The 20,994-nt window shown below is 46.8% G+C and overlaps 1 protein-coding gene across 7 annotated transcripts in view; it reads right to left on the bottom strand.

The window, feature by feature from the left end:
- The window catches only part of ZNF185 (zinc finger protein 185 (LIM domain)), a 55,461-nt gene that overhangs the window by 10,065 nt on the left and 24,402 nt on the right, over positions 1-20,994 (bottom strand). For all 7 annotated transcript variants that reach the window (XM_012659953.1, XM_012659951.1, XM_012659954.1 and 4 more), the window contains 4 exons: positions 16,312-16,506; positions 5,361-5,555; positions 1,542-1,652; positions 329-409 (listed from right to left, as the gene is read on the bottom strand). In XM_012659953.1, the coding sequence (XP_012515407.1) occupies positions 329-409; positions 1,542-1,652; positions 5,361-5,555; positions 16,312-16,506 (582 nt within the window). The remainder of the gene's footprint in view (positions 1-328; positions 410-1,541; positions 1,653-5,360; positions 5,556-16,311; positions 16,507-20,994) is intronic.

Below are 20,994 nucleotides of genomic sequence, written 5' to 3'. Positions count from 1 at the left end.
AAAGGCCCTGCCAACTCTTTAAAGGGAGATGCTGTCAGGATTTCACAAAGAAAGCAACAAAGGCAGGCAAAACGGGATGGCGCTGCAAGTGGAGTGCAGGATGAGTTAACCGTTAGGAAGAACTCAAAGGCACACAATTAGGTGGAACACCTAAAAATGCAGAAATCACATCAGAGGGCAATTATATCACTCATCCATTTAACAAACAATTCCCCGCAAGTTACTCTGGGCCAAGTCCTGGACAAGGTACTAGGGGTGCAGGATGAGGGCAAAATGGGGCCTGGAAAGAGAAGGCCATGACACGGACGGATCTGGGACTTGCTCTTACCTGCCATAGTGTGAAGATGCCGGCTTCCCAGAAGACACTTCGCTAGCATTGACATACTCCTTCACAAAGAGAATCGCTTTACTGTAGAAGGAGCAGAGCAGAACACAAAGGGTACACTGGAAGATTCCAGGGGACTGGGCCTGGCCCACAGAAGAGGTTCAGGGCTAGGGTACCCCTGCTTGGTTTCAAGGAAGTAAAGAAGCTCATGGGAAGGCCTTGGGCAGAGGGGCTGGTAGACTCTAGGCATCAGCTTCCGGGGCAGCAGCAGAGGGAGCTGTGGTGGACTTGGGTTGACATCCCAGCCCATGGGTGCAGCTTGCTGTGTCTGGACTGAGAGCCCTAGCAAGAGGCTCCCTGCAACTGATGCAGACCTCTGTGTTCCCACCCTCTTCCTAGACGCCTGGACTTCTGCTCCTGAATCCCTCGTCTGTGGCTGTGCCTTCTTTCCCCTCCACCCACAACCAGAACATCCTCCAAGCCTTAATTCTAGACTGTCAGTCCTTGCCACCTGGGGCCTCCTCAGAGGCCTCAGCTACTGTGCAATCTCCATTCCAAACCTAACCTCTCCCTTCTCATTCCTGGAGTTCCAGAGGCCTAGAAGTCACCTCATCCTGGACAGGCCCCTGGCAGCACTGAAAACAAAGTCTGCGTCACACTGGGCTCAGCATGGCTCCAAATTTGGCCCCCTTTTTCATGCTGTATACTCCAGCCTGCTGACCTGATGTCCGTGGAGGTCCCCTCAGATCCCCCCTCAACACATACCCCACTCAGTAGCCTCCCTGCAGTAGCACCCCTCCTTGCACCCGAAAAGGCGGACAGAAGGGCAGGGAAAGCAGTGCGCATGGGAGCATGTGAGAGGGACAGGCACAGGCCTGGCCTTCATGGGCTTTTGGCCTTCCCAGACACGTTCCATGGGGACATTAGCAAAGGCCAACACCCACTAATGCCCGAGGAATGCCACCTCAGCTTCTATTGGGATAGGGTGAATGAGGTGAGGGTGTGATGAGACTATGTCCAGGCCAGCAAATCAGAGTTTATATCAGGGACTAATACTGTATGATGGGAGCCCCTGGCCAAAGGGCTGCTAGGAGTTGGGGAGGCTCTAGAGCAGAAGCAACACAGAACAAAAGCTGAGTCCTTTACTCCCAAGGGGAAAATGGGGGAGCCACTCTGTGCCCAGACATCCCCCAGGTTGCTAGGTATCCTTCCTTACGTGGTCGAGCTGGAGTCCAATTCACTTGGCAGGGCTGGAATATAACTGTGAGGCTGCTCAGAAGGGACAGTGACAGTAACAGTCACCATGCAGCTTGAGGGGCTTCTCACCCTGAAAGAAATGGAGGTGGGGGTGAGCGTGTCAACACTAAGAACTGACATCTTCCAGGGTTAGACAGGCTTTTCTGAGCCTTACTCCCGACACTGCCACTTCCAAGGGTTTAAATGGTGCTGGTGTTTTTGAAACAACACTTGCAAGTCACCGAGCTTTTGCTCCTGAAGGCTACTTGGAGATCAATGAATGGAACTTCTCACTTTACAGGTAAGAAAACCCAGGCTAGGTGGGTTGAGACATGGCCCAGATCGCACCATAAGGAAAGTCACACTGAAAGGAAAGTCGCACTGAAAGTATGCATCTCAGTCTGGAAGGCATCTGCTACCAGAAGAAGCAGGAGACTGACAGGTATCTTGGTTTTCCTGAATCGCCACACCTCAGCCGCAGCATATGGCCCTTGGCCTGGAATCTGACCTCCTAGGCAGCTCACAGGCCTTTCTCTGGCCAGACCCTTGCTGGCTCTCACTCTACCTGCCCCCAGGCCACAGCCCCACACCAAAAGCTGCCACAGCTGCCCGCTGCAGCTCAGGGCATTATGTTCTGTTTGTCCCATTCAACTCAGGTCTGTCCACTCTCTAGCGGCCTCAGGCCCATGCTGTGGGTGCACACTGCCCTGGGCCGATTCTGGCTTCTCTCCAACATGCTGCCCGCCCAGATCACACCCTGCATATGGCTGCCCCGACCTGGCCCAGGCTCTAGGGTATCACTTCCTTGTCAGACAATCCAGTGTCCAAGACCTCGGCTAGCTTAAGAGTGGGGAAGGGGATCTAGCACCTGCTGAGCTCTCCTACCTCACAGTCTCAAACTATGTCACATGTGACCAAAGCTCAAGCCATACAGACTGGCCTGCAGCTCCCCTGGATGTGCCAAGCTCTCTCTCATGCCTTTGCAGATAATACCACCTCCTCCTCTGGGAAGCCCTTCCTGAGGTCCTGCCCTCCCACTGCTGGCTATGTGAGACACCCTGTCTCAAGGCACACAATCACCCTGTGCCTCTTCTTTCATCACCCTATGACACAGAAATACGCCATGGAGACTGGAGGAGGGGGGCTGGATGGGAGAGGAGGCCCCATAGGAACCTGGAAAGACAGATGGGGATAAAGTGCAGAGGCAAGGAGCGAGAAGGGGGCTGACTGTGAGAGGAAGGAAATAAGATCTGCTGCTGATTGGAAAACTAGCAAGTGTCTGGCATCCTTTGATCTGTGTCAGCTGAATAGTCAAGGGGACAGCAGAACTGAAGGGGCAAGGTAAAAAAAGTACCCTGGAGCTACTCAGGAGGCTGAGGCAAGAAGACTTCTTGAGCCCAGAAGTTGGAGGCCAGCCTGGGCAACATAGCAAGACCCTGTCTCTAAAAAAAATTCCCTGGAGATCCCCCCAGGAATGCAATGTGAGCAACAGGAGCCGTGCAGTGCTCCCCAAGAGGAGCAGCTCTCCTTGGCCTTCAAGACCCTACAGGGCCCACCTCCTGCCCCCTGCTCACCTCACTTCCTACCCTCCAACCACAGGGCCCATCTTTCAGGCCCTCCTCCCCCTCCGTTGTCCACATTGCTTCTTCCCAGGTTCTTCACAAGGCAGACTCCTCCAGGTGTTTCAGGTGTCAGCTGAACTGTCCCCTCCTCAAGAGAAAAGCTTTTCCCACCCACCTGAGCTACAATAGCTTCTGCCCCAGCTCCTCTCCATCAGAGCACCTGGTTTCTTTCTTTTCTGGGCTTATCACATATGGAGGAGCAGTGTACAGACCACAAGGACTAACACTACTGGCTCTGGGCTCTGACAGCCCCAGTTCTAATCCTGGTTAGGCCACCTCCTGGCTCAATAACTGTTGGCAACTTTCTTAACCTTCACTTGCCTCCGTTTCTCACTTGTAAAATGGAGATGATAATAATAGTACCTCCCTCATAGAGTTGCTGTGAAAATTAAATGGGTGACTCCACATAAAGCATGGAGAACGGTGCCTGCATGTTCTCAGCACGCAGCAGCGCTAACAATTATCATACCACGTTTATTCAGGGATGGACAGTGTGCTCTCTCAGGGCAGGTGGGTGGGGCCCTGGCCACTGTGCTCACCGTGTATGTATCACTTCTAGGCAGTGTCCCCTGGTTCGTGGCTATTCCCAAACATGGCTGCTTTGGGAAAAGATCTCTGAAGAGCAAAGGGACCTCCTAATAGGCAAGAACACCTTCCTTCACCATCATCGACTGTGACTCTAAGAGGTGATAAGGGAAGGGCTACTGGCCTCACACAGAAAACGGCCAGGGGGACACCCAGGCATGCATCCTATCTGTCAGGTTTGAGAGACCAGAGCCAGGCTGAGGAATACAAGAGGTCAGCAAACATCTCTTTTGCTGAGTTCCTCGGAAAGATGAAGCTAGAACAGCCTTTTCCTCGCCCTGTTCCTGAGGCCACCAAATCAAAGCAATGGATCATGGTAGGAGGGTGATGGCAGAGCTAGAATACTTGATTGGCAGAGGCAAGATGAGGCAAGAGGGAGAGCTGGTCAAGAAAATGACCTGGAACTGGGACACAGAGGGAGGACAGAAGTCAGAGCAAGGCACACGCTCAAAATCAGATAAGGGGACAGGAAAATTGCCATGAAGCACCAGAAATAAGGAAACTTTGAGAATAAGGCAAGTCCTTCCTTGGATGGGAAGCCTCTACTACATGTCCTGCCAGTACAGGAGCCAAAGGGTGGGTTCCTAGGGACTGAAGCTAGATGTGGGAGCCAGAAAGTTTCATCACAGAGATGAAAATAAAGTTGACCTGGTAGGAATGGGGAGAATGTCATCAAATCATGACATGCTCTCCTGTCCTCTCTGTCCTGCCCACACAGATGCGAGGGCTAAGAAGCCCTTGGAAACTACACTGTTTCCACTTCAACTTTCCATGAATTTTTGGAAATGAGAAACAACAAAATGTTTCAGGATGGTGTATCATCTGCTACAAGATTGTCTTTAAAAACATTATTTTCAAATGTGAAAAAATATTGTACAAGTCATCTAGAGTTTCAAAATTGGAAAGTTCTCACAGCTACTGCAAACATCGTGATTTGATGTGAACAGGCACTGCTCTTCAGAGGTTAGGCGCCAGAACACTTACCACTTTGGGAGACCTGAGCTGCTCACAGCAAACCACCTTAAGGGGCTGGTGCTGTCTGTTCCCTACTGCCCTGCTCCTCCTTGGTCCCTGGCCTCTCTCAGAAAACTCACAGCCCGTTTCCTCAGGCCACTGCTAACTTCGTGCAACCACTGCACAACCCTAGGTTACCACGGTGGAGGCAAGTTATTGACCAAATGCACAGCCATCCTGATGGTGATGGCAGTGGAAAAGGTCATCCAACTGGTAAAGCCTTTATTTCTGGTAGCAAGTCCCATCCACACCATGGTACACCTTCCTCAGAGACCTTCCATCTCCATGAATGGCAAAAGCACCCCATATCCCTCCCCTGACCCAGGTTTTCAAGCTCCAAGTGGCTGCTGAACAACATGGTTATCTGTGCACCTTCTCTGTGCCAGGCTTAGTCTCTGAAACCCATGGAGACCCTACCCTTGGGATGCTGGTTTCTGGTCTGCTTCTTTCTGGCTCCTAGCCTCTCACACCTGCAGAGGGTAACAGGTAAGCCTAGCGTCTAGTGTTTGTCCTGGGTTATGGCCCTGACAAAAACGCCAGCTCTAGCAGGCAGGAGCCCAGTGCAGCTCGGCCCTTACCTGCTGCCACAGCTCTCCAGTCCGATGAGCTGCTCGGGTCCGCTGGGGCTGCCCTGTCGCTCTGGGGTGCTGGGATCTGCAGGTTGCTGCGTGGGTACAGCTGGGTCTCCGTGGCCACCTCTCGGGGCTCCCGGCCTCTCCTGCCAGGCCTCTCCAACCTTGGTGGCCACATTCTTCTCATAACCAGCCAAGGCGCTGAGGAAAAACGAGCAGCATGCTTAACGGAGCAAGTATCTGGGATTAGCCCTTGCTCACCCACTGCACACTGGCTGTCACCTGTCCTGGGCTTGGAAGGGTTCATCTACCTGAGGGTAGGGCATAGAGGAGCCAGGCACAGCCCCCACCCCAGGGAGCACACAGGCTACTCCTTAGAAGGACCCCCAGCACTGCTACTCCCTTCTTGCTGAAGAAGGCAAAGTCATCTGAGGACTTCAACAAGGTCTTAAAAGACAAAGTCTTTTCCTGGCTGCAAACACACTAGCATTCCAGTCCCCCTCCTCCCACTGCCATCCCTCCTTTCTCCATCCCTTTTCCGCCTCCAGCCCATCTGTCCGATCTAGACAAACCTAAACCATCCAGTCTTCTCCCCCGGCCACGGTGCTCAGGAAGACCTGTGCACCCTGGCAATCTGGGGAGGGGATTCTCCCCCAGGCTGTCCTGGCGGGCTTGGTTTGGGCGAGAGAGAGAAAGCAGGCACGTGGTGCTCGCTAAATTCTCCAAGGAGCCGTTGACTTCACGAAAAGGGGGAAGGGCCATGAGAACCCAAAATTTCTAGGGCGCGGCCAAAATGAGAGGCCCAGAGCCATTTGTTATCCTCGAGCGCCGACTCAAGGCCGGCGCCGGGACTGCTGCAGAAGACCCGCCAGCGCCGATCTCCCAGAGACAGCCATTTTGTTTGTTGATGGGCTCATTTCCCGGCGGGCGCCGCGGCCCGAGCCCGCGGGTGCAGGAAATGGCGGCGCGCACGATCCCTGCGCATCGTAGGCGCAGGTACGCTGTCGCGCAGGTATTGTGGCTGCTTTGTTTTCACAGCTGGAACCTTCTTGTCGTTTTAATTGTGAAGTAGTCACAGCTATTATTACAAAGCAATGGCACTTTTATCCCCTTTTTACAGATGTAAAAGCTGGGGTGAGGGTCCGCCTGTAACTAATAAATGACAGTCAGGATAGAACTTCGTTGCCCCCTCCCCACGGCTCAGCGTGATCACGTGATCGTCGCTACGCTTCTGGCGTCTCTAAACCTAGGGATAATGGTCAGGTAGAAGCAGGGGCGGGGATCATCACTTAAACGTCTCATTTAATAAAAAGTCTCTCTGAACTTAAGTCCCCGTACCTCACCCCAGCCACTTCTCTTCCCCTCCCAACGCCCAAACTCTCTAAAGAGCTGTCTGCACCCACTCTTGTCACCTTTTCATTCCCTTCTTACCATCAACATTCCACAGAAGCTATTAGTGCTTCTCAAACTATATGCTGAATAACCTCCCTTCCCCCATCTGTCTGGGACTGACATTTGGTCTTACAGCACAGCTCCCAAACCATGTGACTCACCACAACACGCAACTCGTCTCTACCCTATTTAACCTGAACAGTCAACTGATTACAGGCTTGGATGCCCTTACAATGTCAAAGTGTTATAAAAGTTTATAAATACTCTCAATTTCTGTCCTTGTCTTAGGTGGCAACAAACCATTGGGAGGGGGTGAGGTTGCTTTATCACACCATCCCACTCTTCTAGACATTTTTGTGGCTAAGTCCAGTTAACTGGTACAGTTGCCAACTCTCCCTTTTCTCTTCTGTTTTTTCCTTCCACAGCAGACACTGGTTGGCCTCCTACTTTTCTGGCCACTCCTTACTCATCTCTTTGACAGGTTCCTCTTGTTTTGCCCTACCTCTTAATATGGGTGCTCCTCTAGGGTTCTGCCCTCTACCTCTTCTCTTCTCACTTCATGCATACTCTGGGAACAATATTACCCATTCCCGTGGCTTCAATTGCCATTGACATACAGAGGACTCCCAAATGTGTACCTTTAGTCCAGACCTCACCCCTAAGTTCCAGTCCCATTTGTCTATGCTTCTGCCTCCAGGACCTCACCTCTTACATGTCTCATAGGTTTGGCACTTAATATGCCCCAAACGAGGTGAATAGTGATGCCATTTTCTGAGATGAGGAACACAGTGGGTGATGCAGTTAGTGCATCAATTATTTTGCTTATTTGGTTGGTTTTGGTGAGAGTGTGTTGAGAAAAATGGTTTGGAACATGCTGAGTTCTAGAAAGTGGCAGAGGTGCAATAAGGCTACTGGGTGGAACCACACACAGGCAAGCCTGCTGCTTCTTCCAGCTATGTTCCTCCTTGTTTCTCAAGAGTCTTAGGCCAGAAACCCAGGATGGGTTATTGCCTGGAGGTTGACCAATTGTTTACAATTGTCTATTTTCTACACTCTCCTTTGCCTTGACCAAATGTCAGGCAGGCTTCTCTCCTCCTCACAGGCCCCTGAACTTTGCTAGCTTCTGCTTAAGCAAGTGCTAAAATGCAGAAAATGCCCCACTTATCAGCTTATCCTGAGAATGGGCTAACCACCGGGAGACCATTTCTGGTCAAACCATGCTAATCGGTTTTCCCTTTGCCTGCCTACCTCCTCCTTAAAAGTAGCTGCTATCTCTGCTTACCTCTTCATAGCAGAATTTTTTTAAAAGTCTTTTTCTGTTTGATTTTATAATACTTGCAAATCCTGAGATTGCAGCGTTATTCCTACTACAAGTCTTAAAATAAAATCGGTCCTTATCTAAGTCCGTATTTGTTTTTATTTGATACTTTTTTCTGGTTCCATGACTCAGACAGAGCTACTTCGATTCTATTACATGAGCTCTTTCCAGTTCTTTTCAGTTTGAGCAAGAATCTTCCCAGACAGAAGTCTTCTTCACTCTTTTTGAGTAGGGATTTAACCCCTGACTCTTCCTGTTGAGCAGGACTCTTCCTGGCTCTTTTCAGTTTGAACCAGAATCTTCCTGGACAGAAGTTTTCTTGGTTCTTCTCAAGTGGGGATTTACTCCCTGACTCTCCAGTGGGAAATTCCCACCTTTTCTGTGAAGCCTTGTTGTTTGTCCTGACTCCTTGTCTAAGGATTTCACAGGACAAGCCCTTCAGCTCATCAGTGAGGATTGCACAGAGAAACCCCCTTTGGTTACCAGATGAGGATTGTGTGTGGAACTTTCTAGTGGGATTGTTTGTCCAGCCTGTCTCCTGTCTCTACTTGAACCTCCTCTTCACATGGATAACTCTCAATCTACCAGGTGCTGCTCCTCTGCCTCCTCCTTTGCTGACTACATGCTCTGCTCCTATGGCACTCATTCTGTACAGTGTCTCCCCCAAAAGGCAAAATTTCACAAAGGATAATTTGGAACTTCTGTGACCTCCTTGGGAAATTTGGGATCGCCTCAAACCGGCTCATCTAAGATTTCTCCCTTTCCATCACCCACCCCCGTCCCTCCTCCCTCCTTTTCACCACCTTGGACATTCCCTTCAGCTCCCTGAATCCTTCCATCTCTCCCTCTTCAACACCTCTACCTCCTGCATCCCTCTATCCACCCTTCCCACTCAGCCCCCTCGACTGCCCATAGTCACTAGAGTTTTAGCTCTCCCTGCTGTCAGGGGCTCTCCATGGGCTCAGGGAGCTCAAAAGCAACCACCTGACGATGCAAAAGCTAATTGGAAACACTTTGGATATTGTATCTATTCAGATGGGCTTTGGAGACACCCACTTGGTGACTCTTCTGTCCCTCACCCAAAATTTAGTCTGCAGCTTCTATAAGATTACACATCAGGGCAAAAGAAAATCTTACAAGTCTCCTTTATCAATATTGATGGGATGCTTTAGCCTTCTCATAGAACAGGTAACCCCGACCTGTTCCATCTGCTAGAAACACAATCCTGGTCAAAATTTAAAGGTGGGTCAAAAATGGAAGCCAACTTTTTTTTTTTTTTTTTTTTTTAGAGACAGGGTCTCACTCTGTTGCCCTAGCTGGAGTGCAGTGGCGTCATCCTAGCTCACAGCAACCTCAGACTCCTGGGCTCAAGCGATCCTCCTGCCTCAGCCTCCCGAGTAGCTGGGACTACAGGCATGCGCCACCATGCCCGGCTAATTTTTTTTTCTATATATTTTTAGTTGTCCAGCTAATTTCTTTCTATTTTTTTTAGTAGAGACGGGGTCTCACTCTTGCTCAGGCTGGTCTCGAACTCCTGAGCTCAAACAATCCGCCCGCCTCGGCCTCCCAGAGTGCTAGGATTACAGGCGTGAGCCACCGCGCCCGGCCTAAACCAACTTTTTTATATGAAACAGTGAGTTTTGCATTTCTGTGTTTATGCCTGACTGCTGGCTGAAAATCTAGAATTAAAAAAATAAGACCTCTATTTGTGTCTGTCTGTATGTTTATGTGTGTGTATGTGAGAGATATATGTGTAATATTTCCCTTCCCCCAGATAGTATTAATAAATTAATTTACAAAATCCCTTATCCTCTATTCTAATTGACTTAGAGATAAATAAGCACTTACATAAATTAAAAAATCCTAAAACTCTCATAAGTTAAGAAACAACTTCTAATACTTTCAGTGTAAATAACAAATAAGTATTCTCATAAAAACTACCCAAATTTTTAAAATTCAAGTTCACAGAATTTAGGTAAATCCTTGGCAAACAAGATTAATTTAATATTGTTAGTTTAACAGACAACTATGTTGTCTGAGTTATCAGTATTACATATAATACAAGCATATATTTTTATTCTACTTGGGTATATTCTTCCTAAACTTAAACAGGTTTACTAGTCAAATAAGCTAGTATTATATCTACTAGATGTTTATGATTATAAAAATGTGAATTTGCTTTTAGCTAAATTGAGTCATTATTCTGGTAAACTTTGTTTCAACAATAATTATGTTTTATAATGTCACCTTAAAGACAGTTCCCAAGATCTTTTTGGTAACTTAAAACCTTAGACATGCTAAATTAAATTAACTTATAAATATTTGTTAAATACCTACATCATTTCTAAGAATGATAAAATAAACAGTTACTAAACCTAATTTTAGGTTTATATACTTTTTGCTTCTTATTTTTATGGTACAGTGAGACTATATTTGGATTTTTAAAATATGTTCATTGTTCACATTGAAAAATTATACTATAAAAAGTATATAACTAGAAAAAGTTATAAGATGTATATTCATAACATTTACTAGTCTCCTATAAAATGCTGGTGTACGATAGTTCAATATTACCTACCTCTTTGTTTTCTCTGTAAGATAGAAGTTATTAATGGTTAAAAATTATAGTCAATATATATATATATATGTACACAAAGGAGACTACTAAAAGTACTCATGTCAAAAGGAAACAATTTTGTATGCAAAGTATGCAAAATAAGTTTTTATTAAGGAAAAACAGAATAGTTTTATCCTAAATTAAAATAACTAATGGTTCCAAAAAATACGTAAGACAAAAAGTAAACAAATATTAAAAAGTTATAAAAGGTTCATCGAAAATTTTATTTTTCATGGTTAAAACTAACTAAAATTTATTGAGTCTATAAGATTTTCAAAAAAGAGCTCTAGTATCAAATATACTGGTGTAAAACTAAAATTTGGGTTTCTCTGTTAAAATAACAAAATTTTCTTGGATCATTGGTCTGCTCTTAATAAAAGGATATAAATGGTCTGTCTTTCCTTCTGAGTAATCTGCCTAAAAGGCAAAGATTTTGTGTCTTATCAAAATACTATAATGCCTTATCTTTATGTTGACTTTATCATCTCCTTAATTGTTTTTTAAAAGTCCTTTTAATTTTAAAGGAGCTAAGATTCTTTACAATCACTTTACCTCCTATGTTTACTTTAAAATTTTTATCACTTCGATTGAATAGAAAACCAAGTATTATTTCTCAATAACCTATACTCTTATTTAATCAAATGTTCAAGGCCTCCTGACAACTTTTAACATTTTACCTTCCCAAAATCAAATCTTAAATGTATTTTACACCTAAAACTGACTTTGGGATTTCCCAGAAGTTCCCTGGAAAATCCCAAACGATTTATTCTTTCACCTTATAACAAGAGAAGTGCGAAAAATAGTTTTATTTACTATTGTATAAATTGCATTGGAAGCATTGTCAAATCCAAAAAAATACTAAGCCTCCCCTAAATTAATTTTAATGGGTAAAATGCTATTAACATAAATATTTCAGAAATTATTTAAGATTCCTAGAGATTTTTCAGCACCCTCAATGCCCATGATATGTTCCTATTTATCAGAGTCCCAGAGCTGCTTTGACTTATATTAGACAACAACAATACAATATTATCAGTCATAATTTCAATTATTTTTTAAAATGTTAACTTGGTCACAATTTTACTTCTTTAATTCATATCCAGTGTATTCTAAGCCTGTGGTTTTCAATTGGAAATTCACATCGTTTATCTATGGAATTTTGTTAATATGCAGATGTTTAGGACCTTTTTTCATTGCCAATTTGATTTTATTCAGCTCCCACATCTCATTGTTATGTTATACTACCATATGTATGTTCTTTCACTGGCTTGAAGCTTTCCCTTATAGAAAAGGGTTATTGCCACCACTGCTGCTAAACTTTTGTTAGAACAAACACTCCCCATATGGGGAATTCTACTGGTTCTTTGAAGTTACTGAGGAATCCATTTCACTGGTAAAGTCATTCAAGAAATCCAACGAGTTCCTCCTTTATCCCCCAGATTACATTGTCTTTATCATCCCAGTCATTTGAAATAATGGAACTAAGGGACTATTAAAGTTAAAGCTTGCTAAACTGATGAAAAACTCCATCTCCCACAGTTTAGGGTTTTACCCTTAGCACTGATTGCCCTGTGGTCCTTTCCTGCTGGATCATACCAACTGTCCCCATAGGAAATAATAACCGGCCCACCCATGAGAATCACCTATTCTGTCTGGGCTCTCAAAGATCCTAACCTGGTCAGTTCAGACATTCTGTAATGCTGACAAGGATTTTTCCTATCCTCCATCCACTCTCCCTCACAATTCTGCTGTTATCATTGTCTCCATCTCTGCAGGTGCCCACTCTGCCTGTCTCTTCCCTTCCTGGAATCCCAAGCTAGTTGAGCCTCATCCACTAGGAAGACTCACCCTGTGGCTTTCTTCTGGGGGCATGCCCAGACTGGTGCTGAGGGACGGCTGGCTACTTGGGACTATTAACAGTAAGTGGGCCTTAATTCCAGCCCACAGACTCCAAATGCTGCCCATCAGGTGCCCAGCATAGTTTACCCTTCCTGATGAACCTAGTCTACTGAGACACCATGCTACCAGACCCAAAGACCGGAAATAGGGAACCCAGCAGACCTGGAAAAGGGACTTGTCCACAGTCACATCTCACATCTCAGGATTTGGACCACTAGGAGGAAGAGAGGAAGGGCCCTCACCGAGTGCTGCTGCCCACCTCAGAAACACAGCACAGGGTGCCACACAATCCACCCAGCCCAGCCTGGGCAGAGCCTCTACCTGAGAGCCGGAGCCTTGCCTCAGGCACCCTCGTCAGCTCAGTATCTCCACAGACTGGGCACTTGCTCATTTGGCTCCAGGTGGCATAGCAGCAGGTTGGAGATACTTTGCTCACCACCTGGGCCAGGAGGGGTCACACACTCCACCCAGTCACTTTACCCAAAATGTGGCTTTCTGAATTGATACTTCCCTATCCCTCACTGCTCCCCCAAGTCTTAGGTGTCCCCTAATTCTGGGTCCATTCTACTTATTTTACAGTTCTCTCTGGCTCCATCTCCTCCGTTTCTTACGTGGGGGACTACAACCACTTCCTAGCTCGCCTCCACTCTGCCCACTTGAAGTCCACTCTTCTCACTGCCACCGGAGAGCCCACTCCAAAGCACGGCTCTTGCCATACCACTCCCCTGGTTCAAACCGTCCTGGCTCCTCTTTGTCCTCAAGAGAAAGTCTAAAGTCCTTATTATGGTATAAAGATCTAATCCTGCCCCTCTGTGCCAGAGGTCCCGAAGACCACCACTGGGTTTTGAGATTCACGAGGAGAACTCACAGGGCACAGCACATAGTCGTGCTCATGGCTATGGTGTATTACAGTGAAAGGATACAAAGCACAATCAGCGAAAGGAAAAGCACAAGAGACAAAGGAAGTCATGCACAAGCTTCTGGAGTCCTTTCCCAGTGGGCCACACAGGATGCACTTAATTCTCCCAGCAGTGAGTTGTGACAACGTGTGTGAAATGCTGTCGACCAGGGTAGCTCATGAGAGACTGAGAGCCCAAGGATTTCATCAGGGACTTGTCATGTAGGCATGCTCTCCCTAGCATGTACCTAACATGCACACATTGCTTTCACCTATAGAAAACCTTCCCCATCATCCTGCAGCTCACCCCTCCCACATCCGTCATTCATAGCCAATTTTAGAGAGCTGTGCACCATCAACTGTGCCTCCTCATCTCCCACTCCCTCCTCAATCCGCCATAATACAACTATCCCCTTTACCCACCCTCCCAACCTGCTTCCCTCAAGGCTGTCACAAGTTCTACTTTGCCAGATCTCACGGGCCTATTTCAGGGTCCACAGCACGCTGGAAAGTTAGCTCAGCCTGGCTGGGTTTCCACGACTGCACATTTTCCTGATTCTTCCATTTATCCAAAATTTCCCTTCTCAGTACCTCTCTGCAGCTCTTCTTCCTCCTCAAGACCCTTCAATATTATTTTTCAGATTTCTGGCCCATCTGCCTTTGCTCCTCTCTTATTTTTACGTCTTTTCATTTTATATACTCAGTTAGGGCTTTAGAGGACCAATAATTAATACTCCCCTCTTTTTTATTCTTTTTGAGACAAAATTAGAGCAGAAAATGGAGATAAATGTCAGCTGATGAAGCAGGTGGCTTTAGAGGTACAGCCCCAAAGGAAGGCTTCTTCTGCATCCCTCAATCACATAACTTACCCACCAGCCAAGGCCTGCTGGACGACTGCCCCAGGAGCTTGCAGAGAGAAGCAGAGAATGCATGCTTTGGACACACTGGCTTCCAAAGATATTCTCCAGGCAACGTCATCCACTCCCTTCAGTTACTATCCATGAGCTAACAACTCCCAGCTCTCTAGCCCCGGGTTGGCTCGTCACTCAACTCCTGGATCCTCCACAGGCATGACCCAATGACCTTACCATCTCTCTGCATAGCAACCCCCTACCTCCTCACTCTCAGCTAGTTCTTATCATCATCCAGTCGCCCAGCTATGAAATCTCGGGGGCAGCCTTGGCTGCCACTTTTCCCTCACCATTACCTTTAATAAGTCAGAAATACTTGTGGCCTCATCACCTGTGCCTTGGCCTCAGCAAACAGTCTCCTGATGGTCTCCTGCCGTGTCTAGTTGGACACTGCCCTGGTCTGATCCTCCATAGGCCAGTGGAGCCATCTTCCTACGACTCAAGTCTGGCTGTGGCACTCTCCTGCATGGGAACCACCAGTGGCCCCTCAGACCCTAAGGATGTGGGCCACACTCCTCAGCCCAGGAGCAGGTGCCTGCTCAGTACTCTCTTGGTGCTTCCTGCCAAGCCACCAATTAACCCCCTTCACTGCGGCCACCCTGACTCCACATTCCCCATGCATCTATGCGTCTGCGAGCCTCCGGTTTCCTCTACCTGCAATGCCTTCTCCAGCACGTCTGTCTGGCAAAACCTTCCTCAGCCTTCCAAATCCAGCTCCAGCCTCACCCTACCGGTAAAGAAAGCCTTTCCTGACACCACCCACCTGCAAAAATAAAACAAAACAAAAGCCAAAATGAAAAAACAGAACCAATCGCCTCCTCCTTCATCTATGGGCCACACTTTTTATTCTCCTTCACCGCATGGAACACAGAGTAGTGCAGGGAGCCACGTGATGTGGCAGGAAGCCCACGGTTGTTCACCCAGTGTCTTTGGACTGGGCCCCTACAGGGCCTGCGGCCAAGGAGTCAAAGATGGATTGGATATTCTTAAATAAGTAAATCTGTTATCTAACGGTTGAGCCTGGCCCTCAAACTAACCTCCTACCTAGCTAATTATGGAGTCTGTGCTATAAGAAGCCCCATAACCAAGAGGGTGGATGACCACTTTTATTGTGTCCCTGCGAGAGGAGCCACAGGCCCCACCTGCTCCCCACAGCAGACTCCCGCCTGCACTCCACCGTCTCCTGACTTGGGGCGGTGACAGCCTTGGCTCTCTCCTGGCATTTCTGTCTTGTGTAAGAAACCGTCGTCGGCTTTGCTCTGCAGAAGTGCTAAGTACTTTCCTTTGCACTCCCGGAAATCACTGAGCTGCTGATGTGTCCGTAGCTGAGTGGCACAAGCAGTGTTGGCCAGATGCCTTTAGGAAAGCCTGGACTTGAAAACCTCTCACTCACACCACACGGTCGCCTCCAGTCACAGGCACACTGGCACGCACAGACACACGGCCAGTCACATCCCACATCCCTGCCTCACACATGCTCCTTTCCTCTTGCTCTGACCTCTCTCTGCTTCACCCTGTCACTCTTTCACAATCTTTCTCTCTTTTTCGCTCTCTCACGCCCTCTGTCATTCTCTGACAATGCTATTTTACACACCCAAACAGCCCTCACCTGCAGAGCACCTGTACTCTAGGAGACAGCCTTCCCTCCTGCCCCACACAGGAGGCCAGGGCTTCTTACACCTGGGGACAGACATCTTCTCCTATCGCAGCCCCATCCCAGCAATTTGAGCCACAGGAAGCCTGTCCACACTGCTCCAGGCCCAGGGAATCCCCACCATGACCCACCCGCGGGGCAGGAGCCCAAGCACATGGGTGTGCAATGTGCCAGGCATTGGCAAGGAGGGGAGCAGTTCCCACCTGGTCATGGCCTGACAAAAACGCCAGCTCTAGCAGGCAGGAGCCCAGTGCAGCTCGGCCCTTACCTGCTGCCACAGCTCTCCAGTCCGATGAGCTGCTCGGGTCCGCTGGGGCTGCCCTGTCGCTCTGGGGTGCTGGGATCTGCAGGTTGCTGCGTGGGTACAGCTGGGTCTCCGTGGCCACCTCTCGGGGCTCCCGGCCTCTCCTGCCAGGCCTCTCCAACCTTGGTGGCCACATTCTTCTCATAACCAGCCAAGGCGCTGAGGAAAAACGAGCAGCATGCTTAACGGAGCAAGTATCTGGGATTAGCCCTTGCTCACCCACTGCACACTGGCTGTCACCTGTCCTGGGCTTGGAAGGGTTCATCTACCTGAGGGTAGGGCATAGAGGAGCCAGGCACAGCCCCCATCCCAGGGAGCACACAGGCTACTCCTCAAGAAGACCCCGGCACCACTGCTCCCTTCTCGCTGAGAAAGCTGGCCTTTGTGAGTAATAGATGAAGCCTGGGCTTCCGACGCTTTTGCCAGCCCTGAATTCTGCTGCTCCAGGCAGTGAGCTCTTTGCGGGGGTCTTCCCTGGCCTCACTTCACACCCGCACTCCCCAAACTGGGTACTATGGGGAAGAAAGGACAGGCTGCTAGCTGATCCTACACTTGCACACCCTCCCATGACCATCCCCACCCCAAGGTACAAGGCACTGCTTCCAGGGTCTAGTAGGCCAAAGCCAAACGCTAAGTCAGGTTATTGAGACCATCAGCCCAGCATTCCAGAAAATGAAAACCTAGTTCACCATCACCTCAATCCTGGCTCACCCTGAACTCAACTTTCCCAATATCATCAGCCTCCTTCCAATAGCTGGTAGGGGCTACCCTGAGACAAGAAGAACACACTACAAACTACCAGCCTTGAGACTCTTTATTTATGGAAGTTAATTCCATACCAGGCAGACTCCCTGCCTTCAAGCTGGAATAACACAGGGAGCAGTGGCCATGCCTTTTGAAGTATGCCCCTGAAACACTGTGATTCTTCAGGTGGGGGGACTAAAACTCCCCAGCAGGGACAATGAGCTAGCTGAGTGCCACCTCCAGCTGTGCCAGGCAGAGCTACAGGCAAGCAGGTGGGACTCCACCCAGCAACTCTGGGGAAAACATCCCATTGCTGCTATGCCTATCTGTGCTGCTTCCACCCTTATGGTCTGCTGCAGCCCATCCAAATATCAAAAGTGGTCTACACAGATGATGTCAGTCCCAGGGATGCAGCAGGATGCCCTGATACACCCACTCTACCTCTGCCTGTGACATACATACTTCAGCCAGAGACAAAGACGGCATAAAGAGCTTGTCTTGGAACTGTGGTAACACTCAGCTAGCTTTACCATGGATTTAACCAGAGCCCTGTTCTGTCCCATGCCTTCCGTAGAAATATGCTAATAGAGGTTGTCACCAAGTTTGCCAATAGAGCCAGGATTATCCAAAAAGAGCAACCTGGGGCCCAGGGCAACATAGGGACAAGTGGATGAATACAGCTTACACGCCCTAGTCCTAGGCCTTAGAGCAGGGCCACTACGATTTTGGGATATGTAACCCATCTGGGTCACAAAAAGGACATCTCAGGCAAACACGAAAAACCTTTCTGAATGATGTCACATCCCAGGGGTCTTATTTCCCAGCTATCCCGTCCAGGCCCCTCCTGAACTGCCCAGAGTCAAGTGGTTAGAGACAGACAAGGTAATACTGGAGGTGACCACTAGCCCTAGCAAAGGCATGCTGGGTTTGCTAGGGCTCCAGCTGGTTATAGCCAATTCTTTTGCACAAGTTTTTACTAAAGGGCAGATTATATCACGGAAAATTCAGAGCTCAAATGGTCAACCTACCACTATAGACTTAAAATGTCCAGTCTTTCAAGCTGTCTCTTTCTTTTCTGGCTACTCCAAAACCTGCTAACTTTTTCTATTGATGTTGAGTTAACTCGTTGTTTATGGTATAAATGCAATTGAAAGGCTACCTGGAGATCTTGCAGTCAGTTCTGGCTAAAATGTAAACATTGAAAACTAATTTTTAGACTGAAGAAAAAAAAGGATAAAGGGGGTTTTTATTATCAAACTGCCAGGGAAATGGCTTTATCCAAAACTTTGATCCACAAGCATAATTGGGTTGCCTATCAGGGCAAGTAAAATTTTGCCATGTGAACAAGTTTCAGTTTTGTCAGAAGAAATTTGGATCCAGTTGTCTTTTACAAACTGGTGAGTTGTGTTACTATCTCATAGTTAGAGTTCTAGAGTAAAATCTATTGGAACTTTGTGTGCATGTATATGAGTATATGTGTTTAGATATGTTTTGTGTATGTACATGTATTATGTGTTTGTGCCTACATGGTTCCAGACTGGCTTATAAATAAAGGAGTGCTCATAAATTAGTTAAACAAACCCATATGGTTTTTTAGTTCTTGCAAATTTAGTATTCTTTGGTAAATAAATTGAGTTATTTTTTTAAAAAGTATTATTGGTAAAGTAATAGTAAAAATGTTTTCAAATTGTCAGCATACTTTTTTTTAAGCTAGGTTTTACTGGATATTTTAATGTTCTTAAGGTGTCAGGGTTTGACACAAAGATCGTAAGACTATAAGCCCAGCCAAAGACAAAATGATCTGTGTTTGTATGATTTTTGATAAGTAAGGTAAATTTAATATTGTTGGTCTAATGATAATAGCTCAATCTCCTGAGTTATCAACAAAAATACCTGTGTGTTTAAGTTTCTTAATTAGGTAAAAATGTAGGTGTGCTTAAAAAAAAAATAAGTGTCACAAATTAGAATAAATAAAATACCAAGTAAATAGAACACAAAAACAGCAACTTATAGTCAAAGGTTTATGAAAATATTTTGGTTTTGGTCTTTTAATCCTAACTGCAGAAACAGTTTTTTCCACTGATTTCAATGTGTGTGGAAAGGTACACATAAAATGAGTTTCTTTTTTTTTTTTTTTTTTGAGACAGAGTCTCACTGTGTTGCCCAGGCTAGAGTGCCGTGGCGTCAGCCTAGCTCACAGCAACCTCAAACTCCTGGGCTCAAGCGATCCTCCTGCATCAGCCTCCCGAGTAGCTGGGACTACAGGCATGCGCCACCATGCCCGGCTAATTTTTTCTATATATTTTTAGTTGTCTGATTAATTTCTTTCTATTTTTAGTAGAGACGGGGTCTCGCTCTTGCTCAGGCTGGTTTCGAACTCCTGAGCTCAAACAATCCGCCCGCCTGGGCCTCCCAGAGTGCTAGGATTACAGGCGTGAGCCACCGCGCCCGGCCATAAAATGAGTTTCTAACTCACTCTTTGTATCGTCTGCTATTACAGTCCTGTTAGAGCTTCAAAGCTGTCCTAGAAGTTGTAGTTATAAGAGCTTAAATTGGAAGCTTTAGTTTTCCCTTGGTCTTGTCCACTCTTGATGTGCTAGCTCGTTATGTGTACGTTATGTTGCTATAACAAAGTTTTTGCCTAGGGAAAAAAATTCTGAAACTGTTAATTTTTGTATAGTAATTTATTTTAAGATAAAAAGTCAATGACTGTCAAAATCCAAAGAAAATCTCAAAACAGTCTTACTCTTTAGAAATATTGCATGTATGCAAGTTTACACCCAAATCGAAGATTGTTTTGAGACTATTTCTATTGTTTTTAAAACAGCTTAATCTTGATCCTCATGTAAAAAAACATATTACCACTTTGTGTCATTGTTTGAGGTGCTAAGGATTGGTGCTGGAGGTTTTTCAGTCTATAGTCAAGTGATCTCATGTTGATGGGGTTCAGAAAACTGCACAAAAATGAAGGCCTCAAAAGCAAATATTCTCTGACCTTGCCTTGTCCTTCTGCCTCTTGTTCCAATTCTTCCCTGAATCTAGCCATGGAAATCAGAATCCCTCTCCCTCAAGGCAGGTCATAAAGGCCAGAACCCCTTTTTCTGAAAGTAGCCATAAAACCTAAAATTACTCTGTGTAAAAACTGGCCATACAGTAATTATCTGACCTACTTTGTTTTACTGTAAAACCCCCATTCCAAAAAGGGCCTCGCCCTGCACCCAAAAGGAAGGAATGCACACTCAGAGAGGCCGAACGGGATCTAGACAGAAAGGCCTTGCTCGGTTCCCCACTCAGCCTGTTACTCTAACTTTCTGGGGTTTTCTAAGTGTTGACATTATTGAAAGGGGCGGCCTTGCAAAAACAACAGGAAAATACCTAATCTACAATTTCCCCAGTAATGGTTAAAGATCAATCCTATGAGTACTTTCACTAACAGGTACCCTGCAGGAGTTCTGTTTTGCACTTCTGAAGAAAGCTGAATGGACAGAAAAGAGATGTAAATCTCTCTCTGTCAACATTGTTTTTTGAGAATCTGCTTTGACAGAGTTCCTGAGTAAACAGCAGAAGAACCAGCTTACAACAGCCTCAACCATATCTGGAGGACAGAGTCACATCTCCTGTGATAATTCCTTCTCCAAGGAAGGCAGGAAGCCAGCTCTTGGACTTTGACATGCTTGCAGTTTTTATCTGCCTGCTGCCACTTTTTTTTTTTTTTATCAATTGACAGCCATCACTATTTTTTTCTTCTCTTTGTCCCCCTTAAAATCAGCGAGCCACTTGGCATCCCTGCTGGCATCCCCTTCTCTTTCTCTGGGATGCCACCCCATCTCCCTGCTCTCTTCTCCCCACCTTTTCTCTCTCTCTCTCTCTCTCTCTCTCTCTCTCTCTCTCTCTCTCTCTCTC

Source organism: Propithecus coquereli, unplaced genomic scaffold (genome assembly GCF_000956105.1).
Source record: "Propithecus coquereli isolate 6110/MARCELLA unplaced genomic scaffold, Pcoq_1.0 Scaffold643, whole genome shotgun sequence".
Lineage (NCBI taxonomy): Eukaryota > Metazoa > Chordata > Mammalia > Primates > Indriidae > Propithecus > Propithecus coquereli.
Note: the sequence above shows the minus strand (reverse complement) of the source record. Positions and strands in the feature narration are given on the sequence as shown.